The following is a 25,449-nucleotide window of genomic DNA, read 5'->3' as shown; positions in this document are numbered from 1 at the left end:
GGAAAACATAGGTTCCAAGAACATCTGTGGGGGACATAGGCATCTATGGGGAGCACTTATCACACCAATGGGAGGACAACCACCTGTGGGGTGTAGAGATCAAAGGAATACCTGGTAGAAGCATGGCCACCTGTGGGGTGCACCAGGACCTGTAGGAGCATAGCCAGCATTGTGGGATCTTCAGGGGAGGACATGCTGACTGGCATCTGCTTTCTGGAGAGACCCAAGGGAATGGGGTGCAGCACTGGGGAAGAGAGGACAGAGGGAGGGATAAAGTGTGATCCTCAGAGAGGCACCACAGCATCTCTTGCATAGCCTGTTTCCAGAGCTCTGCTTCAGTCTGCTGGCTTCTCCTGTTGGGCCTGGCTTTCCCCAGAGCAGGAGAAATTAACGTGTCCTCGAATCCTCAGCTACTGTCTGGGGCTGCCAAAGACTCTGAAGGCAAAAGCTGAGGAATGCTAAGCATTTATGACTTAGCAGAATTGTTCCCTAACTGCTGGCTTCTGGAGGAGCCTTCTGGATTCCATTGTGGTTGCTCCTCTGCTTCTAGAACTTGCCAAGAACTCCCAGGTCCCAGTCAGCACTTAGGCTGCTATGTGGGGGCAGGGGTCAGAGGACCTCCGTGTGGCCGATGGCCCAGAGCACTGGTGTGGACGTCCTCCTGGTCTGCTCCAGAGGAAGGGGGGGATGGGATGGGGAAGAGAGGATGTAACCTCAGGACTCTGGCACTTTTTGAAGGGTGAGCATTGCCATGACTCTCATCAACCTGGGTTACTGAGTTTTCTCAGAGCAAGGCTTGGTGTACCCCTCAGGAGAGGGGTCTTTCCATACTGCCTACCCCTGGGCAGATGGTTACCCTTCCTCTGGCGCCATCTCCTTCAGTGTGTAGCTTGAATGGTGGCGTGATGTTCTTAATATCTCCTTCTCCATCACTATGGGTTTAAGTGACCAAAAGCAACTGAACTGAATTAGTGGGACCCAGAGGGGCTGTGACTGACTTCGTCTAGCTCCTTCACAGAGGCTGCCAGAGCAGGCAGCCCTGTCTCTTAATGAAGCACTCCCCCTGCCCTGGAGCTACCTGCACAGCAGATCATCTCTACCCCATCCTCCTGTGTGTGCCTGCATGCTCATATGAGTATTTATGGAGGCCAGTGCACAAGCCCTGGCCTATTGCTCTCTACCTTACTTCCTTGAGACAGGAACACGGACTCCACTTCATTTTTTTGCTTACGTTGGCAGCCAGCAAGCCCTATTGACTCTGTCTCTTTCCCACTCCCCCATGGTGCTGGATTATAAGAGTGCATGGCCCCATTTGGCTCTTTACATGAGTTCTGGGGATCTGAACTTTTATCCTCATGCTTGAGCAGTGCACATTCTTCTGTGCTGGGCCATTTCCCTGGTTCACCTATTCTTTTTCCTTTCCTTCCCTTTTCTTTCCTTCCCTCCCTTCCCTTCCCTCCCCTTCCTTTCCCTTTCCTTTTCTTTTTGAAACAGGGTCTTTCACTGACCTGGAACTGTCCAACTGTCATGGCTGACTGGCCAGGGATCCACCCACCTCTGCTTCTCCAGCTCTGGGATTACAAGCACACATGGCCTACTCAGTTTCTCCTTTTTTTTAAAACTTGGGTCTGGTGACTGAATTCAGGTCTTCATGCTTGTGACAGCAATAAGTGCATGCATACTAGTGCTCAGCTTTTTATGCAGTCTAGGACCTCCTTCCCAGGGAATGGTGCCGCCCAGAGTAGCCTGGGTCTCCCCACATCAATTAACACAAGACAAAGCCGCACAGCTTGTCTACAGGCCAACCTTTTCTAAAGCATCCCTTATTGAGACCTTCCTCTTTCTTTAGGTGGTTCTAGACTGCCAAGTAGACAATTAAAACTAAGCATCACAGACTCCATATATATTATATTGATCAGAGAGCTCAGAAAAAAGAGATGGAATCCATGGGCTCCCATATCTTAGCTGAGTGCATCATTATTGCTCGCCACTGCATGGCTCATGGCTTTAATCAGTGCTTTAATCCAGATGCCCTGTTCAGTGAGTATCTATCCTCCAATATCATAACCAATAAGGGAAGATGTGGTAGCCTTGGTGACCCGAGCAAGGAAAGGTTTCCAGGTTTCAGAAACGTTAACAAATATTTGCCAAGGGCAGGCCCCCATGAGTGGGCAACAGGCTATTCTTGAGTTTTCCGGGAAATCTCAGAACAGCTGGGGAGTCATGCAGCCCCAGCTGCAGCTCCCACACTGAACAAACGTGAGACAGATTAAATATTTATCTATTGTCCTGTCCACCTCAATAAAACCTCACACTCTTTCATGCTCTTGCCTTAATGAGGTTTGTGTGCTTTGGAATGCCGCCCTGGGCCAGCCAATCATATCCAAAGATGTGAAAACATAAAAATCGATAAAAAGAAATGAAAAGTCTGTTTCACTGATAAAACATCATTTATCTTACTCATGGGTACTTCTCAGATTCCCCTAAGTGCCCTTTCAGAGGACAGCATCAAACCTAGGACCTGCTTGCCTGTAGGCTTCTCAGAGGGTTGGGCAAGGCAAGAATATATGAGGTGGGTGGGAAGGAGCTGCCAAGGAATAGGATGTTTCTGGAGCTGGCACTGCTGGACTCGCTTCCATCCAGGAGCTCCATGTGGAGATCTTTAAAGGATATTTTCAGCAGGTCAAAGCTCCCAGAAGTTGGGCTGAGGATGCCAGGATGCATGAAGCACTGGGTTTCACATGCACAATATGTGCTGTGGGGGTGCACAGCTGTAATCCCAGTGCTGGGGAGGTAGAGGAGGGTTAGAAGTGCAAAGCCATCCTTGGCTACACATCCAGTTCCAGATCAACCTGGACTACCATGCTTAAAATTAAATACTCTCAGAGAAAAGAACGGATCTTCGGGCTGGAGAGATGGCTCAGCAATTAAGAGCACTGACTGCTCTTCCAGAGGTCCTGAGTTCAATTCCCAGCAACCACATGGTGGCTCACAACCATCTGTAATGGGATCTAATGCTCTCTTCTATGTGTCTGAAGACAGCAACAGTGTACTCATGTACAAAAAATAAATAAATAATTCATTAAAAAAAAAAAAGAATTGATCTTCACCAAGCTCTGAGAGTGAAGGCTTGGTAATGCCTTTTTGGTATATGTTATGTAAGATGATAGCTTTATGATGATTATGCATGCTGATTAGAATGGATTTGGAAAAACAAATTACTTTTTAAATCACATCACATCTATTTACTGTATGTGTTTGGGCTTGTATAGCATAGCATGTGTGTGGATGTCACAGGATGACCTGGGGGAGCCAGTTCTCTCCTTCCACTATGCTACTCCTTCCAAACTTAAAGCACCAAGCTTTAGGGCTAGCCTGAAAATGAAATTATCTAGCTCATATCTAGGAGCTTAATAAATCAACTATTCCTACTTGTAGGTTCTGTAACCACACATTCAGCCAACAATATCTTGAAAATGTCCAGGAAAGGGGTCAGGGATGGCTCAATAGGTAAGGGCACTTGCTACCAAATTTGACAAACTGAGTTCAATTCCCAGGACTTAGATGGTGGGAGAACTGACTCTCACAAGTTGCACTCTGACTCCCACATGGATGCTGAAGCAGATTCGCACGTCCCTCTGTAAATGTAATATATATAATGTGCAGAAAAATCATCTCTGTTTTGAGAACAGGAGGGTGTTTTATTGTGCTTGTCCCTAAAATAATGCAGCATGACACCTCACATAGCCTGTAGTGTAGATCTTATAAGTAACGAGAGGACAATACACAGGAACATTGCATAAGATCATACATAAACACTGAACTACTTTATATGAACACTTGAGCGTCTACAGATTTTGCTGTCTACGGGTTAGCCTGCACTCCACTCAGGATGAATGACAGTATTCCTTGAGCCACCTGGGGAGGAAGCGGGTGTCTTCTGAGGTGACATGGTTGGGGCACTGGTTCTTATGGAGCACCAGTAGAACCAGAGAACCCTATGGATTCTCCCAGGTTGTGGGCTCCCTTAGCCCTTTTCTATGGACAGTGGAGAGAGCAGGGTGGCCGGGGAGTGCCCCCTCTCTGCAGCCTGTGGGAAGGTGGGTGTAGATTGAGGCCACTGTGGGGCTAAAAAGGTGGGGTGAGTGGAAGCCTCCCCTCCTCTTCCAATTCCCTTTGCTCAGTAGCCATGACTTTGGAAGGGAGGTGAGGGGTGTGGCAGTCCGCTTTCCCCACGCAGCAGGAAGGTTTTAAACATTAGTGTTTCCCTTTGTTGGTGTGATAAATGCTGTGTTCTTCCACCAAGTGAGCCTTTCTGCAAGCTCTCTGTACTGCGGCTCTCCTGGTCCTGTCAGTTCTTTCCAGGATTTAGCTTTCTCCTGCCTCGTGCTTGTGGATGGAGGCTCCCTCAGGTCAGCAGCTGAGGTACAGGTGTGACTCTAGAATGTCTTATTTCCACAAACCTCTCTGGCGCCCCAAGTTGGATCGCTTCCATAATTTTTTTTTTTTAATATGGCTTTCCTTTTGTGTCCTTGGGATTGGCTCCAGAACCGCCTACCCTCCCCCCACCCCAGACACCCAAATTGGTAGATCCTCCAATATCTTTTATGGGAGACTGTCTCCCTGCACGTGCACAAATCTGTGCCACCCTTTACTATTTTCTTGCTTAAAGAGGTTGCTAGGAGGTTAAGAGTACTTGCTGTGCTTCTGGAGGACCTGGGTTTGTTTCCCAATATCCACATGGTGGCTCAAACCCATCTGGAACTCCAGTTCTGGGGATCTGATCTGATGCCTTCTTCTGACATCTGTTCAGACTGCATGCATGTGGTGCATATACATACATGCAGACAAACCACTCACATTAAACAAAATAAGTTAAAAAATATATTTAAAAAATTTTTATACAATGAGTGTGTCAATCAACCATGCAGCACTGCACCTCGGTGTGGCTCTCCTGTTCTCAGTGTTTGGGTGACTGTCCTGTATTTTCCAATACAGCCTGTCAATCTGGTGGGAGGGAGCCTATGCAATGTTTGCATTAGAGAAGGTTGGAGGACATATTCCTCTTGCAAGAGTGGGATGGGGGCCCCCAGCTTGGATTCCCGAGGTGGGGCTGCACTATCAAATCCTTCGCTACTCAGGCAGCCTAAATTCCTCTGACCTATGGATTCCATCTACTCTCATTTCCCAGTGGAAAAATAAATGAGCGCTAATTTGGGGGGCAGGGAGTGGATGATGTATACATGTGCTCTCACGCTGGAAGACAGTGATTCATATGGGAACCACAATGTATACATGTCAGAGAGTCTGGTTATTGGAAAATTACAGCCCTGGAATTCTGTTGATGTAAATAAGCTTCGATATCCTCTGTAGGGTTAACCAAGCAACCCACAACAAAATGAGTTGATAATGACGACGCTGATTCATAATTAAAAAGTCCCTGTGGCAGCGGCTGGGGACTGCAAACAACTCAAGGCCGTGCTGATGAGTGGCTGATAAAGAAGCTTTCTCCCAGTCTATCTGCACACTGGAGATGTGTCTTTTCTTGTAGCCTGGCAGGCAGCTGGACTTCACAATATTGCCAGGGAAGCAGTAACCTTTAAAAGGCTTTCTTAGTCAATTGCCAATTAGTTGGCCTAATTGCGTGCAAAAATGAAACCTTAATCAAATTATACACAATTGGGTTGTATGTGCGTGCGTGTGTGGTGTGTCTGAGATAGAGGATGTGTGTAACATGTATAAGATCCTGGGTCTAGACCCCAGATCATCAACCACAAGAAAAAAATATACATAATTTACCATTATATTCCAAAGGAAGATCTAGAACAGTTCCGCTCCAGGTGTGAGTTGCCCCGATGATGTCTCTCGCCCCTGTGCTAGGATGCTGCCTTTGTCCTTTGAGCTGGGGTTTCCTTCCTGCCTCAAGCAGACCAGAACTGCATGTCTCATGAGCAAAGCTCTCAGATTATCATTTTTAAAAATGTGCAAGTCCTCTACGTGAAACAGTTTAGAAGATTTAACACTGTTCATTTAAGGTCTCATGGAAGATGATTTCTAAGACTTAGCACAATGATAAACAACCCATAGGAAAGCATGTATAACTGGTTATCTGTATTGGAAGAAAACGCAGCAAAGATTTTGTATGTTCATTCAGGCTTTATTTGCACAGAGTATTTCTGGAATCATGCGGAAGAAATGGATCAAGACAGTCATCTCCATGGAGAGTGGAATCAATGGGGAAGAGGGGAGGCGGATACTCAGAGTTTTTAATCAGACATCCCTTCTGCTTTACTTATATATCAACTATTAAAAATAATGATGATTAATTGAGGGGGGAGACTCACCCTGACTGTGGTGGTACTGTTTCATAGGCTGGGGTCCCAGACTAAATGAAAAATCAGTAGGCTGAGCACCAGCATTCACCTCTCTCTGCTTCCTGTCTGCAGATGCAACTTGAACAGTTGCCTCACACTCCCGTGGCCCTGCCTCTCCATCCTCCCCCTTCCCTGTACCCTCAAACTGAGAGCCAGAATGATTCTTGTCTCAGTTTCTTCTTTCCTCTCTTTTTTTTCCAGGAGATGAAAGCTGTTTGATTACTTATAATGGCAAGGTCTCTTTCTTTTTCAAAACCACAATCGTATCTTTTTTGTTTTGTTTTGTTTTTTTGAGACAGGGTTTCTCTGTGTAGCACTAGCTGTCCTGGAACTCACTCTGTAGACCAGGCTGGCCTCGAACTCAGAAATCTGCCTGTCTCTGCCTTCCAAGTGCTGGGATTAAAGGCGTGTGCCACCACTGCCTGGCCCACGATCGTATCTTAAGTATTCGATCCTAGAATCTAAAGGGAAACACCCACCTCCATGAGACCATAGCTTTATAAAAGCAGACACAAGCTTTGGGATGCTGGGCTGAGGCAAAGACCTTAGTCCCAGTACTCACTTGTTGGGTATACTGACATGCTATTAAGAGAGTTACCAAGGTCTGATATGGTTTCCTACTGTGGAGAATACAAAACCCCAGTGGAGGGTCCTCAGCTAGGGTACTGTGTTCTAATGGCTTGAGTATCAGGGAACAGCAAGGCAGGACCCCGACAGCAGAGTTCAAGTGCGTGAGGGTCTCTTATTTCATTCTACTTCAGTGCTGCTCACAGAGACCAAACCGTTATAAATCTCAATTTACTAACAGAAATTTAAAAGAGCATGAGACCAACATGAATCCTAATGAAAACTATGATATTTCATTAATTATGCAAAAGAGAATTCTGTTCTTATACATAGATCAATGGAAGACAGTGCATTGCCTTCACATCTTAGATGCTCACTGTGCTGAATAATGATTCCTAGAACAGAACAACAGCTGGGGAGATGCACAGTGGATCTGAGCTGCCCTGGATGGTCAGTACAAAGAGAAGCAAGAACAGGCAGGAAATGCTGTGAACAAAGGCCTGAGTCTAGCAAGCCATCTTAGTGAATCCTCAAACTAGGGAAGGCTTTACTAGATGTTTCTGTTTGCATGTGGAAAGTGTCTCCCATGGGCTCATTTTGAACACTTTGCTCTCAGCTGGTGACACTGTTTTGAGAAACTATGAATCCTTTAGGAGGTGGAGCCTCACGGGAGGAGGGCCTTGGGGTTTGACAGCTCAGCCTCGCTCCTTGTCTGTTCTCTCCTTGTTCTGACAGATGAAGTGAGGGGTCCTAGCTATATGCTCTTCCTGCCATGGCTGCCATAACCTGCCCTCCATCATGGGCTGGGTGCCTTTAGACCATGAGCCAAAACAAGCCCTCCTTTCCCATAAATTGTCTCATCAGGTTCTTTTGTTCCATTGAGAAACATAACTAAGACAAGGACAGACTAGGGAGTTACACACTTCTGAAAGGGTCAACCCAAGCTGGCATCTCCCTGTCATAGGAGTTCTATGAAGACAGCAGTCGCACAGGTCATTATCCCAAGATATCCCATTAGCCTCTCAACTGAAGAGCACAAGAGTTAAGTACTATACCTGCTGCTTTGTCTCTGACGGTATCCCCTACATGTTAAGTAGTTAGTACCCAGCTCGCTCACCTCCATTTCTTGTTCCCTTAGGTCTGACCCTCTCTTTTTCCATCAGCCTCTTTGCTTTCTCTGTAGGGCCTCGGGCAGACTGGCAGAACTCTATCCTTCCAAGCCAGGTTTGTATGAGGAGATGCATGAGCAGCAGCCCTTGAGTCACTGGAGTGAGGAGACTAGATGCCGAGCTTTAGTTTAAATGACTGACATTTTCCATGCCTGGAATTAGCCAATAATTGCATGTGGGCAGACTTAGCCAGAATGGCCTAAATGACCAATTAGAAGGCAAAAAGGAGGTTCTTTTTTTTTTAAAGTTCAAGGGTCCCTGTTGACGAGCCCTACTTCTCAGGCAATGCTCCAGTGGGTCTGCACCCAGTTCTTTGCCATGTGCAAGCATACCGTACATTTGCCTAACGATAATGAATTGAGTACTTATTTTGCAGGAAAATATAGGGCACATCCATTACATGCAATCAAGCAAAAAGGCTGCAAAATGGGCACTCTATTAATTCCAAACAGAACCCTTCCCAAATGTCATCTTGCAACCAGAGCGTGGGCTTATTACCAATCTGAAGGAATTAAGGGTAATTTTCATTTGTACAAAGGATTTGAGGGATGAGGCTCCTGCCACACACAGTATTAATTGAGTTAAATTCAATTTGGCAATTTTAGTGCGAATCACCCAGCCCTGACCTGGCCTGCCCTAGGGTAAGATCAGAGTGTCTTGTCTGCTAGAGGACACAGGTATATGCAGGTGAGGCTGGTCTGTACAAGCATGCACACATTTTAGGACACACACAGAATGGAATGCAATTGACCAGTCATAAACCACTAAGTTACCCAGAGAGGAAAAATACATGATAATGGATAGCAAACTTCTGCATCTCTGGGCCTCAGTTTCTTCATCTATAACAGGGAAGAATGATCTCATTTAATAAGACACAAGCCTAATGAACTTGAGCACGGTAGAAACTCCCCCTTATTGTGGGGACTAATTCTGATCTTTATTCCTGTGTTCTGGGGGACTGTCTCTGGGCTGTGCTGATCCCCACAGCACATGTAGGAACCTCTAGGGCCTGAATTTGGATGAAGACAATTTCCCAAGTCACCACTGATTCAGTCCCCAGAGCCTACAGATATTATTAGCCCACTGAGTTAGTGGTCATTTCCTTACTGATTTTAATGTCCACTATCTCTGGGTGGTTGTTGGGCTTGTGGGAGAGGGTAGAACAAGAGACAGGAGCAAGCAGGGCAAGGCAGTTGGGAAGCTGGTCCAGATGGCCTTCACAAGAGTGGCTGGGCAGCAGGAGGCAGCCCAGGGCCTCACTCCACATTCCGGTACTTGGTGAAGAGGTTGTATAGTACTCTCAGCGTGGACTTCAGGTCACAGTTGACAATGTCTGTGGAGAGACAAAACTCATCAGTGGCCTCCGTGGGTCACACACCCTAAAGTTGGCACTGATGGTCCCCTGCCATCTGTCACTCATCCTCATCTGCTCAGGATGGGCCTCAGATGTGACTCATGGCCATCAGGGGCAGGTGGGAGTGGAAGGACAGGCAGGTGTGCAGGGAGAACTCAGTGCAGGCAAGCAATAAAGGAAGAAGGGGCCAGGTATTAGGGTTTCAGTCCCATAGAAATAAGGCAGTCACCCCAGAGTGTGGCTTCACCATGGACATAGCAGCTCCAGGTGAGAGGAGTGTTGGCCTTGGCTCTGTCCTGTCTCATCTGTCCCTAAGGCTCTTCTCCCCAACTTCTGCCTTCACCACAGTGCTAGCTGTGTTTGGGAAGAAGGGGACATGAGCTGAGTGTGGTGGTACACACCTGTAATCCCAGCACTTGGGAGACAGAGGCAGGTGGATCTCTGAGTTTGAGCTGAAGAAGAAGAGGAGAAGGATAAGAAGGAAGAAGGAAGAAGAGCAACACTTAGGATATTCTGAGAGTAAGATGGAGGTCCCTGGGGGGGGGGTGTCAGGCCTGCACAGGGCAGACGGAGGCTAAGAACTAACTTCCCTCTTCCTTGCACACATGCATCCATCTGCTTCCCATCAGCCCCCTTTCTGGCTGCCCCTCTACTCTCTGTAGGCTCCTCCACCTTCTATCCCTTTGTCTTTCCTCAGTGAGCCATTCTTTGAAGAGCTAGAGTAAACAAGGGAAGGAAAAAAAAAAAGGAATTCTGCTGTCTAGGAATGCACACGTAGGCCATAAAATAAGGAAGAGCAAACTCCTCCAAACACAGTGACTATGAATGGTGAGGTATCAGGTGGCGCTAGTGAAGGAGTTGGGACAGCGGGTGCCCTTAGAGAGGGACGTTGGGCAGGGAGAAGATTGTGCTTTGGAAGGAAGGGCACAGGGCATGTGAGAAGCCTGCATTCCTCCTATCCTAACCTAGGTGTTAGCTATACCTCTGTTCCTGTGTCATTTTAAAAATAAAAACAGTATTTAAAAGTTTGAGTGTGAAGGTCTCATGAGGCACACAACCTAAGACAATAGCTAATATGAGCTCCAAGATGGGAGAGATAGTACAAAGCCACTGGAGGGACGGTGGAACTGTGGCTATGTGCTGGGTCACAGGTCCAAAGTTCCACCGAGACAGGCAGAGTGGGAAGTCAGAGCCCTGGTGGGTTGTGTTGGGGTTCCCTTGGCTTTGAGGTTATTGAGGCTGTGGCTGCAGCCCCAATGGCCACATGCACTGAGGCCAAGATTCCAAGCACTAAATGGCTATAAACTGAGCCCTGAGCTGCAGATTGCCTTAGGGTCCTCTCATCATGTCTGATTCTGGTATCCTGGTGGTAGACCAACCCTGTTCTACTTCAGCTGTGTCCAGATGCACACTTAAATCCCTTACTGATAGAGCATGGGCCACTAGGACATCCGGAGAAGCATGGAGCCTATTGCTTCCTTTTTGGCCCCATTTCAGTCTTTGTTTGAGGCCCTGGCTGGTGTCAGGACTCCACCATGGTATTTCTGCTTGTGTGAGCCAAGTCCCATCCGAATCACCTTCTTCTGGTGCAGTTTTATGGAATCTGGGCTGATTTCTGTTCTCTCTACTCATGCAGGGCTATGAAAAGCTGAGCAAACTGCTCACAGCACAGTGAACAGAAGCAGGAGCTGTGGGTTGTGCACTGGGGTAAGCTCTGGAAAGGATTCTGGGAGCCTATCTTTTCTCTTCCTCCTCTTCTTTAACCTATGATTGCATATGTACCTGCATATTTGTATGTGTACCACATGTGTGCAGGTACCCAGAGAGGACAGAAGAGGGCATCAGATACCCTGGAGCTGGGTTATACATGCGTGTGCTGCCTGCTGTGGGTCCTGGGAACCAAACCCCGGACCTCTGGAAGAGCAGCAAGTGCTCCAAACCACTCAGCCCAGTCTATGCCTGCTAAAGCCAGGTGAGTTCTGAAATTGACAGGGAAAGCCAGAGTTCAACATGAGAGGATGTTTGCACTGGCTATTTTATTTCAACTTTATGTCCACTAAGGTTACATCCATCTCTATTACCCCATGAGATCCCAGTGGTCAGTCAACTTCTCTGAACCTTATTAGTAAAACTGGATAACAGATTTATGAAGAATGCCTAGAACACATTAAGGACACATTTAATAAAACCTTGCTGTTCTCTCACCTTTGCTCATTGACAGAGCTATTAACATACAGCTGTATCCTGCACACACTGCACAATGGCAGGGGGCACCATTCACAGAGAAGAAGCCCTGCTCCCTTAGGTGTTCTGAGTTGATTCTCCTTCCCTGTCACCACTACCAGATATATATAGGGATAAAGGGGTGACTGCTTAGCCTATGTTCTCACCAAGAAAGCCAACTGCTGGCCATCCAGCCTGACCCAGGCAGATTAGCAGACTGAGCTATCTCAGCAGGAGGAAAGCTGTGGGTGCCTGGGAATATACAGACTCTTAGTGCTATGTAAACAGAGCCCATCAAAGCCCCATTGAAAGAACTGTGAGATAAGGCAGTCATACTCAGTGTGCCTGTGTGGTCTGGTCCAGGAGCACTCTCTGGGAACATACAGTCAAAGCTGGAGCTAAGGAGAACCAGGTCAGAGACAAAACAGCTCCAGAAGAAAACAGTCATGGGCCCAGGGAAAGGGTTCCTCAGCTCTGCTTCCTTCTGGGAACCAGGGACTCCACGTATTCAAGAACCATCCATGTTGGGATATTATGGTTATATTACTGCTACTGCTACTATTGCTACTGCTGCTGTTGCTACTGCTGCTGCTACTGCTGCTGCTGCTACTGCTGCTGCTGCTGCTACTGCTGCTACTGTTGCTGCTACTGCTGCTGCTGCTGCTACATTCATCTGTTTGTGTGTAGGATTGGAAATCAGAAGAAAACTTTAGGAAGTTGGTTTTCTCCTTTTACCACATGGGTTCCAGGAAAAGTCAGTTGTCCAGCCTGGCAGCTAGCACCATTGTCTGCTGAACCATCTTGCCAATCTTACTCCTTTAAAATTAATTAATTAATTAATTTATGTTCTTCAAGATGGATTTTCTTTGTGCAGCCTTGGCTGTCCTGGAACTGGCTCTGTAGATCAGGCTAGCCCCCAACTCACAGAGATCTACAAGAGATCCACCAGCCTCTGCCTCCTGAATGTGTGATTAAAGGTGCCACCATCACCCAGCATTTTTTTTTTAAATAAAGAAATATCCAATAGTTGCAGGAATCTCTGTTTGTGAATTTTTTACATAATGGTCAAATCAATGTTATTAGTACACTTATCAATGGTTATTTCCATGTGTTGAGAACATTAAAAAATTGTCTCACTGACCTACTACTCCCCTACACTCCAAATTTTTGATTTCTATGAGATCACCTCCTTTGGATTCTGCACATGACAAAGATGGCATGATATTTGCCTTTTACATCTGGTTTATTTCACTTAAGATCACATCCTCCAAGCCTACACATGTTGGCACAAACAACAATTCAGCCTTTTTATGGATGAATAGTATTCCATTGTTTCTATCTGCTTATCCACTGACAGACACTTAGGGTGGTTCCATCTCCTGGATGCTGTGACTTGAGCCATAGTGAACAGGTACACACAGGTGTGCCTCTGACATACTCAATTCGTCGCCTTTGGATGATCCCAGTAGTGAGACTGCTACACTGCACAGAGGCTCCATTTATAATGTTCTGAAGACCACTCCCTGCTGCTTTCCATAGTGGTGGTAACAATGGACAATGCCACCAACAATGTATAAGGACTCTCCCATGGTTCATCTTGGAGTTCTCTCCTGGCCTGTGGCCATGCATACCTGTGACTGCAACTAGGGGGCCGTGGGGTATGCTAACTTCCTGTTCCTGTTGTTAACAGATAATCTCAGATCTGGTGGTCTACAACACAGATTTGACACTTCCCAGTTTTAGGTGTCAAAAGTCCCCAGTCAGTCTTTTGGGATGCAATCAAGGTGCTAATTGGCTTATATGGCTCAGTGCAGAATGCTTCCTGCTTTTCCATGCCGCCGAGTCTGCCCACATCCCCTGGCTTACAGCCCACTTTCTAGTCAGCAATGGCCAGGCCAGGTTTTCTCATACCCCATCACTCTGACATTCTTACAGCTTGTCAGGATGGCTTTGATGATGTGGGGGCTCCTGGAATGGTCTGGAAGGGTCTTCTTATCTCAAGAGCACCAGTTCAATGTCTGCCAGGTTCTTTTTGCTGAGGTAATGTGTATAGATTATATAAAGAATAGAGGGGAGGCTCTCAAGCTCATGGTATTTTATTTGCCATGTAGGGTGTTGGCAATACCCAACAACCCCAAATGAAGACAGTTTTCCAACCTGGCTGTGGCCATTCACTCTTACCTCTGCAGTTTTTCCTATGGCTCCATGTTTTTGTGATGATCTGAGTTTGAGGAAGCTGTTACCATCAGTTCTGCACACTGTATGTAACCTAGGGCTATGAGGAAGGCGGCTGGGGACATCCTTCACATTTCTGGCCACAGACCAAGTCCAGCCACATTGATCTGACCAGGGGAACTGCCCTGCCGTCAGCTGGTGCTCACTGCACAGCCTGTCCCAGCCTGCAGATTCCCTGAGGTTTGCATATGCCTCCCACCCCCATCTGCTGGCTGTCCACAGTTTGATCCTGACTGCACTGGCTTCTTCTGAGTCTCAACCTTCCTGGTACACTGGGATCTCGTTCATATTCAGTGCTGAGTCCACTTGAATGGTGGGAACAAAGAGGCTTGAGCATTTGAAGATGCATACCCCACAATAACAAACCAACAGCCTGATATCAATATTCCCTGTTCTCATTTCTCCTCCTTGATTTTCCTCCCCTCCCCTCCCTTCCTCTCTTCCTTTCCTTTCTCCTCTCATCTCTCTGGAATATTAAACCCAGGTCCTATACAAGTGATCTACCACTGAGCTATAACCCCAGTCTTCATTTCATATGTTAGTTTGAGGCAGGCAGGCAGGTTCTCACTAAATTGCCCAGGTTGGGCTTGAACTTGCTATGTAGCCCAGGCTGGCCTGGAATCACTCTCTAAATCCCAGACAGGCCTTCATCCTTCAATCCTCCTACCTCAGCTTCTCATGTTCTGAGGAGTACAGCCCTATGCCCTTAGGCGGGTACCTCACCGGGTATCTCAGCCACTCCATTGGCTGTGAATGTGATGCCCACCCTCAGGTTAAGCACGTTAGAGCAAGGAAAAGCTCTGAAGCCTGGCAGCAGAAGACTAAGATGTAATATGGGGGATTGCAGAGCTCTGAGGACTTCTGCCCTCAGCATCTTGCCATGAGAAATGCCTCCATCAAGGTGTTTTGATCTGGAGACATCTTCAATGAACTTGCAATGCCTGCATTGTAGACTAGGAAACCACATCCCAGTGTAGGCTAGGAAACTTCTCCTAGGAAGAAGCACAGAAGCCAGAGGGAATGCTGGGATCTGCTGCTCACAAAGTCCAGCCTCACAGAACACCACTTCAGCCCCACTTTATGCCTGGAAATTTTCTGCATGGGCACGATGCCCAGGGCAACAACAAATAAGATGCATGTGTTTTTCCACTGACATCGCTTGAGAAGTTTCAGATTAAGCGAGTCAATAATCACATTTGAAACCTCATCTATATACCAAAACAGTCCTATAGACTGACACCGAGAACGTCTTCCCTGTCCAGAGGGAAACAAAGGCCCAAACACTAACATATCAGGACAAGCCTTTCCAGCCTGCAGGCTGGAAGTTTCCATGAAGCAGCTTAAGGAGCCAACCACAGAAAGTGAAGCTGGTGCTGGAAAAAAGGCTCAGTCATTAGAGCCTAGGCTCATGACCCAGAGGATAAGAAAATAAAGTGAGTACACTCCAAGGCAGGTGCTGGGGCTGCTGCATCTTTAGGGCATTAGGATGGAGAAGCTGGCCTTGCCGGGGAGAGTGCTCCTGGGGGACACTGTCACTCTAGATGTCCTCCCTTAGAGGTAACCATGAACATGGGACAAGGTGGGAATGAAAGGGACTAAAGCATTGAGATTTATCAACCACAGCTGATAGTATCTGGGCCTGTAGGAGTCACACACTAAGGTCCCTGTCCCTGGCTAGGCCTGTGGCTCATTCCTTCATCCTGATGTCTATCACAGCTCTTACCAGACCTTTTTTTATATTCTGTCTGTCCTCAGGTCGATCATACTGTTTCTTATGTACCCAGCCACACAGCCTCCATTGCACCCTGCCTCAACAACTCTCATGACTCTTATGCTATTTGGGCAGCTAATGATGCTTTCCTCCCTTGGTTGGTGGCAGGAGCCTTAAGGGCAAGGGTGATCTGGTCTTTACTGTGTATGATGATGTGAAGGGTCCCAGGCTGGCTAGCTGTAGGTACAGGGTCTGGAAGGTAGATCTTGGGTTGGAGGCAACAAAGCAACGTGATGTAGGAGCCACAAGGTTTGCTTGCCCCATGCCTTTTAGCAACGAGGAAGATGCAAGCACAAGGCTCTGTGGATGGCCGTCTCAGAGTTCCAACTTGACAGACATTTGACAGACATTATCTGCAGCCCAGCATCTACTTGCCAGGACTGACTACATGGAAAACTGCAGCAAGTGGCATCAAAGGTGTGTACTAGGATAATGACTAACGGTGATATGCCGCGCACCCTCCAATGCACACATGCAGTCAAGCATAAACACTCCAGGCATGCCTGAGCATTCCCTTCCGGTTTGCTTCCCCCTGATCTCACACAGTCATCCCTCTGCATCCCCAGGCTCCACATGCAGGGATTTAGACAACAGTGTGTAGAAAATATTTTTAAAAAGCTTTCAGGGCTAGAAAGATCATTCAGTGTTTATGATTGTTTGTTGCACAATCACGAGGACCTGAGTTCGTATCCACATCCCCAGCAATCTGTGAGTGGTCTTGCATGCTGTGGGAGGATTGCTGGGGCTGGCTGTTTACCAGCTTCACTGGGGAAAATGAACCAGAACAAACCCAAAGGTCCCAAACTCAAGGAGAGACGCTGCCTCAAAGGAATAAGGTGGAAAGTGATAGAGGAGGACATGCATTTTTCTGCTCTGGCCTCTGTGTGCATATAGGTGCACACACACACTCACAGACAGTGAGACAGAGAGAGACAGATGGGGAAAGGGAGACAGAGAGAGATAGAAGGAGAGAGACAGAGAGCCTCTATCTGTACTGAGCAGGTCAGATTTTCCCCCTTGCCAGGCGGTGGTGGCGCACACCTATAATCCCAGCACTTGGGAGGCAGAGGCAGGCGGATTTCTGAGTTCGAGGCCAGCCTGGTCTACAGAGTGAGTTCCAGGACAGCCAGGACTACACAGAGAAACCCTGTCTCGAAAAAAAAAAAAAAAGATTTTCCCCCTCATCATTATTTCCTCAACAAAGCCACATAACAACTATTTCCATAATACTCTCATGGCAATAGATGTAATGAACAGTGCACAGGTGGCTGAACGAATATGGGAGAGTGTGCCTAGATTCTATGCACACACCAAATCATCTTACATAAGGGACTTGAGTGTCCTTGGAGGGTCTTAGAACAAACTGCCCATATATATTGAGAGATTACTATATTTGTCACCCAGACCCCATAAATGAATATGCTCCTCCACTGTCACAAACCCAGGGAAGGACAAAGTACCTTCTGGCCGAGGTTTAGGCTTTTCCAGCCCTCCATCTTGCATGAGCTCAAAGGCAAAGGAGACATTCAGGACCTGGCAAGACAGATACACTGGATATGTCACTGCATACCTTCTGGACTTCTGGACCCCAGGACCCTAGGATCTGTCCCTGGAGAGCTTGGGAGCCTTACACCATAGCTTTGGGCCTGAAGCTGAGCCTAGCTCTGGCTGGAGAAATGTGCTGGTTGTACTGAGATGATGATCTCAGCTACTACCATAGGGGCTCTTCCTATGCCACTCCATCCCTGCTTCAGTTGTCAGGACTCCAAACTCAAGGGATAACAGTGCATTCATTTGCCTAGGTAAGATGGCAAGCCAGGTTCAAGGGGTCCTCCACCTCTGGCCAAATGCCTTTTCTAGTCAAGTAGGATATCAATAGCTCCTGAGGGGCTGCAGAATCAGGCTAGCCCTTAACAAACAAAATCACCCAGTTATTAGAAGGGCTGGAGATGTAGCTTAGCTCAACTTACAGCATCTCTCTCTCTCCCTCCTTCCCTCCCTCCTGTAATTCCAGTATTTAGGAGGTTAAGACATGAGTACTGTAATCTCTAGGCCAGTTTGGATTACAGTATGACCTCTATATCAAATGGACACCCCCTCCCCCAAATAGAAAAGAATCAGGGGTCGGAAAGATGGCTCATCAGTTAAGAGGGCCTGAGTTTTGTTCTTAGAACCCATGTGGCTTACAACTGCCATCTTCAAGGGATTCAATGCTCCCCCCCCCTTTTTTGGCCTCCATAGCACCTAAACATGCACATAGATAAAGACACATTGCAAAAAAAAAAGCAGCCTGGCCATGGGCCTCAGTGCTAACTGGTCCAGGAACTACCTTCCCTGTCATCTCAGACAGAGACAAAGGTGGCTGTGTATCTGCAGGAGCACAAGGTTAGGGAGGCCAGGACAAACAAAGGGCAAGAACAGTGTTCAGGATGCCCAGAGTCTGCAGCTGGCTCATGCCAAGCCCAGCTATTACTAGAGAGGCTCCATCTCCAACCAGCAAAGGCCTGGCCAGGAGGCCGCATCCATCTCTTCCTAGACAGGCCCAATATAGGTGGGCTGAACATGGGCTATGGATTCCCCAAGGCCACTCCCCCTTACCTTCTGTTCAAAGCTGTCTGGGGTCAGGAAGAAGCTGTGTAGGGGTACAAAGTAGCCCTCCAGGAGCCCCATGAGCAGCACCAGGTAGACCCCATCTGCAAACTGCATGGAGAGCCAGGTGTCAGCATGAGCTTCCTTCATCAGTCTCGCATCCATCCACCCAAGGCCACCTCAGAGGGCAGGCTAATGGTGAGAAGAGAGTGAGGGCAAGGGGCAAGTGGCTGGAGGGTGGGGGGCTCCACGGGGAAGGCAATGTGGAAGCTGCCCCATGTGTTACCTAGCTTAGTCCTCAGATAATCTTGTGGAGTAGACATTGACCTGATAAGTCCCACGTGATAGATGAGAAAAGTGAGGTGCAGGGGGAAGGTCGCCCTGCCTACTGGAAGGGACATCACTGCATGGAGTTGTCGGGAGGAATGGCATGATGGGCAAGGAGAGTGGCGTGAGGGCCTTCGAGCTACTTTTGCTGTTAGAATGGAGAACATGGTGGCATTACCCCGGCCTGGCATGTGTATCCCTCCAGGACTGGCTTCTGTGCCTCTTCTTCAGGATTCCAGAGGTAGTCTAGTATGGCTGCCAGAAATGCTGGTTCTGATTCTAACCCTGCTTTCTAGCTATGGGACCTCTACTGTCTCTGCACCCTATTTTCTCACCTGTAAAGTGGGAGTGCAGCTGTGTCATGTGTGTTCCATAGGGCTACCATGAGGGCTATATATAACATATAAAGCACTTGAGGACCTGTTTGGTATGTAGGTAGTACTTACTAAGCACTACTGCCTTTGCTATTTGGAAAACAAAAAAGTAATTGGGATTCTTGCTGACCAAACAGAATGCTCTTAAGGACCACAAACAGGGCCTTGAAGTCTGCTCTGGGGTTGGGAAACTGAGCCAAAGGACCAGACTCTTGGGCTAAGAGCTTTGTTCTAAAGAAGTGAGATGCTTGTCCTGGGTGATCAGGGCAGTGATGGCTTGGGTTAAGTGGACTTTGGAAGGACTCAGTGTTCAAAGGGGAGCATAGATGTCTCAGTCAGATGCTTATCTGATATCCTAGCATCCCTCAGAGGATGCTGGGCCACCATGTGTCTGTCAACCACAGATGCTAGAGTTTGCAAGTCACACTTCCTGCTGCCGCCCTACTAAGAGAATGAAATGAACTGGTTGCTAGTGTCTGGGTCTGTCTGGAGTATCTTCATTAAACTTCCTAGAAGGACACAGAAGATGCAGAGGCCTCAAGCCCAGCTGGGGTAGTCCTCCATACTCTTCTGGGTCACCTCAGGCAGGTGTGGTCTGTGCCTGGCATCCCATTCCACCTGGGTGGGTACTGGAGAGAGGAGCTCAGAATCTCTATGGAGATCAGAGTCTTCTGCAGTGAGGCAAGCAAGCCTGGTCTGGCTGTGGCTGGAGGAGGCTACGGTGGAATACACCCAATCTATGAGCCAGGAGGGCTAGCATGACTCTGCTTAGAGGGAGAGACAGATGGCGCCTCCCCCCGATCTGCTGGGTCTGCAGACTAGGTGGGAATAAGGTTGAACCTGTGCACAGATGCTGAGTGCCAAGAGGCATGCTCTCACACAGCAGCCAGGCTGTGAGTCACGGGGAAGTTCCAGAGAGCATTCTAGCTGCTGTTCTAGCAGTGTTCCAGGTTGCCCCAGAGTTCAGACATACAAGAAGAGAGCTCTATAGACAGGAGGTGCTCACACTTGGGTGCAAGTCAGGAGTTGGGGTGTACGGATTACAGCTTAGCTATTAAGTACTAAGGTATACAGGACTGAAGCACATCTAGCTAAGAGTCCAGTAGATACTATCTTGGTAGTCTCTTTTACCACTATAGTGGGGCTAATAAGACAAGTGCCAGAAATAGTGTCTCCTAAGGAGTGCTGACATGGACAATGAACAGTCTGGATGGCCTACAGATCATTTGCTTGGTATGTTTCAAAATCACCAATGCCCGCCTGAAAGGGGGAGGGGCTTACAATGCTCTAGCACCAGCTGACGAGCTACTGGCAGCTGCTGGCTGCTGGAGGGAGAACAGTTAGATTTCTTCCGAGGTGTGGCTCTTTGGTAGGTTGCCTCTGGTCCAGTGGATGGTCCGACACCCGTGTGCATATGGACAGCTCTAACTGGACTTGGTAGGTTATTTATTAAAAAAAAGATGAGGACATGAAGTTGTGAGAAGGGTGGGGGTATCTGGGAAGAGCTGGGATGAGGGAGTAGGAGTAGATATGATCTAAATTTATTATATACATGTATGAAATTATCAAAGAACAAGGCAATGACAAAACCCCATTGATGTCCTTCCAAGAATGGATGACTGTTAAAGACGGGCAAAGAGGATGGGACAGATAATTAAACATAGGGCAGGTGACAGGAGGGTGGTGACTGTTCTCTAACCATGAAACAAACCCATTTTAGTAGCTCCAAACCACTCAATATCACTTCACAATCCCCCTCTCAACAGACTGGGTCCCAGGGCTAAAACTGCCTGCATTTCATCAGTGGACAGTGGTGATCTAAGACTGTATTTGTTCAGAGGGAGCTCTTCAGATATGGAGAGAGAGTAAACTTGGCCATGTGTTGTGTGTCACATATAGAGTAGACGGAATCCTTTCCTGCTGTGTGTGTGTATGGGGGGGGGGCGTGAACTCCCATCTGGTTCATCTCTCTGAGAAGAATACATCTCACATCCCATCCATTTGCCCAGAAAGCTCTGGGTCCCTGGAGCTGTCACCCACCTGTGTCTCCAGTTCTGTGACCTCCAAGTTCAGTTTATTCAGATGCTTGTTCACGAATGTGATGAGGGTCTGAAAGAGAAATGTAAAGGAACCATGGTAGAGATCTCCATATGTGAAAGCACCCTGGAGTCACAGGGAGAGGCACTGGCTCTTGGTTAGGCAGCCCACGTGATATACAGGGTTTTGGCTGAAAGGGACAGAGGAGCCCTGAGAGACAGGATGACAGGTGGAGTATCTGATCTGGGCTATTCCCCAGGGCAGAAGGGCAGTTAAGAAGAGGGCAAGAGACAGAATGACCCTCTGGGACCTTTTTGTTGATCCCTGCCTTGGTACCACCTCCTGTGCCCAGGGAGAGGAATGGTTCTGTGTGAGGAGCAGAGAAAGCTAGAGTCAGTGTGAGCAGGAAGATAGGGTAGGCATCCCGCTGGGAGAAGATGGGTCCTGGATGACTAACCAGTGTCGAAGAGATGGAAAAGATGTCCAGGACACCCCACATGCAAGCTGGGATTTCTGCACACACTATGGGGTCCTATCCCTTGCTGCCCCTAGACATCATAGACCTACCTTCTTCACCACATTGAGCTTGTCTGGTGCATGGTCAAACAGTGTGTCAAAGGCATCACGTTCTGAAACGGAAACATAGACCATGCAGTAAAGCATGTAGTTGGTTACCATGGGGAATCTCTGGCTGACTTTTACCAGGGCCCTTGTCTGTGTGTCCATCAGGTGACATATTTCTAAGTAGGCTAACCTGGGACTGGTCCTTTTTCCTCACTTACATCCCACCATATCCCAATGCAGGCATAATTCTAAAGTGTTTCTGACATCTCTGGTCATTAATCATCCATATACCAAACTGTTTTGGCTAATTTTCAAGACAATTACCCTGGTAGGGGCAGAGGTGATGGGACAAGAGTCCAGTGCCTTCCAGGACAGAACAAGAGGCTCTCTCTGGGGATTCCAAGTCTGTCAACCCCTCTGTGCCTCAGTTTCCCTTTCTACAAAGCATGATCTGAAAGATAAGCTTTCCTCAGGTGCATAGTAGGTATGAAAACATGTGTTCTATAGATTACAACATTGTTCTCCCAATGCAGTTTCTAATAGAATAAAAATATTTCATGAGGTAAGCAAGTACGAGGCTGACAGAACATAGCCAAGCCATGCTCTGGGCAGGGAATTTTCTTGATGTGATGTCAGATTCAAGGAACCAGAGGTGACCTAGTGGAATGGCATGAAAGCAGGGTTGGGGAATATTTCCAGAAGCAAGCTAGCTTGGGGGAGGGTCTGTGATCCAAAGCCAGCCTTTTCCATTTGGACACTGATGGACAAAGCTAAGACTGCTAGAAAGGTGTGTATCTGTATGTGTGTCTGTGTGTGCATGAGCATGTGTATGCATAACACACACACACTCACAGAGAGAGAGAACGAGAGAGAGAATAAGAGAGAGAGAGAGAGAGAGAGAGAGAGAGAGAGAGAGAGAGAGAGAGAGAGAGAGAGTAAACTTTGACCCTTGAAGACTCTACAAACAAACCTAAAGTTCTGGGAGATGGGATCTGTGATGGGGACTAAGAGGAAGCAAGCAGGGGACTGTCTCCAAAGTGTGTTCAAACATCTCTTTTTAATTTTTCATGCCAGCCACAGGGTAAGTCTACCCTGCTGGGGCCAGATCTGTGCTGATGAGTGAGTGTTCTTGTCACTAAGCTGCCCCTCCTCACCTGGCCAGTGTGTCCCCAGCTGGGGCAGATACACATTAGACAACAGAACCAACTAGCTCCACCGAGGTCATGGAAGCTAGACAAGATCACAATACTCACCATGCCTTCCAGAAAGGGCCCTGGAAGAAAGAGAAAGAATTCACTTATGTGGTAGTTTTGAGTTTGGGGTCAGCCTGGCTTACTTGAGACCTTGTCTCCAAAAACAAACAACATAGAGAACATATCGCTGGCCTTGGGATGGCACCCTTTCCTGTTCGGGCTGAACCTTTCCAGGTTGTGCCAACCTGGCCTTGGTCAAGTTCCAAAAGCTACCTTCTCTGGCACTTGGTCCCATGCTGTCTCAAATTACTCCCCAGAGGCTCTTATGCCATGTTCAGGAAGATTACTGGTATTAATTCAAGATCTACTACAGCGATGCATGAGTGCTCATTCTTCCCTGTAGGTCAGAGAACACGGGAGCAGAGGCTTAAGACACCTCACCAGGAGATCTGAGCTACCTTCGAGAAGTTTCACTGTCCAGGTGCCTGCAGGCCAGCTTTGTCTTGCTCCTGGCCATCCTATAATGTCCCCAAATGACACTTGTCACTGCTCCAGGACAGTGTCTCAGAGAGGACAGGAACCAGAGCTTCACTCATCAGCCAAGAAACAGTCATGTCCTAAGAGCATAAGCACCAGAGACAGGTCACAGGACACACCATTTTTAGATACTGTGTGACTTCAGGCAAGCTCTGGAACCTCTCTGGTCTCCGGATCTTTTAATTTCTTAAATGAAAATAATGGGTGCTCTGAGCACTCAGCATCTAGGAAGAATTTGTTATAATTTACAGTACACTATAAATGTCCTAAATATTAAAACAAATATTGCAGTTTGTGTGTGTGAGTGTATGTGTGTGTGCATGTAAGCATGTGTGTGTGTGTGTCTGTGTGCACATGTAAGTCAGAGACAACTTGCAGGAATTAGTTCTTTCCTCCTACCATGTGGATACTGGGGACTTGAACTCAGGCTTGGGAGCCAGCACCTTTGCCTGCTGAGCTATCTTGCTGGCCTCATTCTATTCTTAGTACATTTCTGGTTCTTATGAATTTTAGGATATGCTTAATTCACTTGCACTCCTAACACCCACTAAATGACTATTTGTTTGTGGTTTTCCTGTACAGAATGATGAAGCTGTAGAAGCCAGCTAGATGGACTAGCCTTCAGTTTCTTTCATTGCCCTGGGGTAGGGGACACCCGTGCTGCACCCCAATACAGAAAAGACCTGGGCTGTCCTTATGAAGGCTTCACCTGTGTTTTTGTGGCAGAGAAATGGAGACCATAAACTCCAATGCACAGCTGAAAAGACTCTTAGAATCTCAACTACCCCCATGCCTCAAGTCCAGCAATTTCTCCCAGGACACTCCCTTGTTTCGTCTGTTCTCTTTTCCAGAAGATGAGACAGTGGGCACAAAGCATCCCTCATGGGATGGGAGATCCAGGGAGGACACTGAAGCTGGACCTGAGGTGGCTTTGCCTCTTAACCCTCAAAGGCATGCCAAAGACATTTGGCATCCTGCCACCCGTGTGACTTCTGGTGACTAGGGTGGGGCCTGGGAGAGATGGGGAGGCTTCATGATGGAGTCTCCACAAGTCATGTAACAGGTATAGTGGGAAGGGCCATTCTCTACCTCTACCCACTCCTGGGCCTTTTTGAAGTCACCATGGTCACCGTAGCCACAGATCTGACTCATGCTGCTCTTGGTTGGAGAGTGCAGGAGTAGAGACCTGAGGCCAACATCCAGTGTACTCCACCTTAGTTTTGAGCCAGGGTCTCTCATTGTGTGGGGAGCTGGCTGATTTGGCTGGGCTGGTTAGCCCGTGAGCTCCAGGAGCCTCCTATCTCTGTCTCCCCAGTAGTGGGATAACAGGTGTACACAGCTGTGCCTGGCCTTTAACACAGACGCTGGGGATCTGAACTCAGGTCCTCCAGCATGTTTGTGTGGCAAGCACTTTGTCAATGGAACCATCTTCCCACCCTCATGGCAAACCTTTTCCTATTTCCTCATTTTTAAAATTCTAAAAACAAATAGGATAACCAAACAAACCAAAACTCAAAAGACATCTGTAAAGTAGAGAGGGCTTTCTGGGTCATGGCACATGACCAAATAAATCAGATTTAAGGAAGGGGAAAAAACATCATCTTTTTGAAGATTAACAATTCAGATTGGCCTCATGTCTACCACACATGATGATTTCATGCTGGTTAGCTTTTGGCAGGGGGCTGGGGTTGGGTGTGCTTTTTTCCTGGAGTGCCACAAAATTAGAATTTTTCAATCATGGCTAATTCTTCTCTCCGTGTTTTGCCACCCAAGACTGTACCTTAAGCAGCAAGAGGCATGTTTTGAATGCACGGAAAAGGCTAAGCTATAATCATCGGCTGCAGCTTAATCCCTCCTGCAATCCCAATAAATGAAAACTAAATATCAGCAAATGGGTGAATTTCAGAGAAACATCTGTGTTCCATTACAGACTCGCTGGCAACAATGGTGTTGACATACTCTGTGTTACCAGTTATTTCCTCTTGGATTTGTCGAGACTGGAGGATCCCTTCTCGTTTCTAAAATGGAGAAGAGAAGAGAACAAAACAGGCTTTAGTGATACAGAAACATTGGTTGGCATTTCTGACATGGAGAAAGTTATTGGTGTTTCATAGGAGGGTCCAGAGATGAGAAGA

At 47.5% G+C, this 25,449-nt stretch overlaps 1 protein-coding gene across 2 annotated transcripts in view; it reads right to left on the bottom strand.

Moving 5' to 3' along the window:
- Positions 1-6,143: 6,143 nt before the first annotated feature.
- Positions 6,144-25,449, bottom strand: part of Parva (parvin alpha) — a 159,162-nt gene continuing 139,856 nt past the window's right edge. For both annotated transcript variants that reach the window (XM_031387906.1, XM_031387907.1), the window contains exons 7-13: positions 25,274-25,332; positions 22,838-22,857; positions 21,588-21,649; positions 21,024-21,092; positions 18,292-18,393; positions 17,154-17,226; positions 6,144-9,443 (exon numbers count right to left, since the gene is read on the bottom strand). In XM_031387906.1, the coding sequence (XP_031243766.1) occupies positions 9,367-9,443; positions 17,154-17,226; positions 18,292-18,393; positions 21,024-21,092; positions 21,588-21,649; positions 22,838-22,857; positions 25,274-25,332 (462 nt within the window). In that variant the 3' untranslated portion in view covers positions 6,144-9,366. The remainder of the gene's footprint in view (positions 9,444-17,153; positions 17,227-18,291; positions 18,394-21,023; positions 21,093-21,587; positions 21,650-22,837; positions 22,858-25,273; positions 25,333-25,449) is intronic.

Source organism: Mastomys coucha, unplaced genomic scaffold, assembly GCF_008632895.1.
Source record: "Mastomys coucha isolate ucsf_1 unplaced genomic scaffold, UCSF_Mcou_1 pScaffold21, whole genome shotgun sequence".
NCBI lineage: Eukaryota > Metazoa > Chordata > Mammalia > Rodentia > Muridae > Mastomys > Mastomys coucha.
This window is presented reverse-complemented; position numbering and strand designations above follow the sequence as displayed.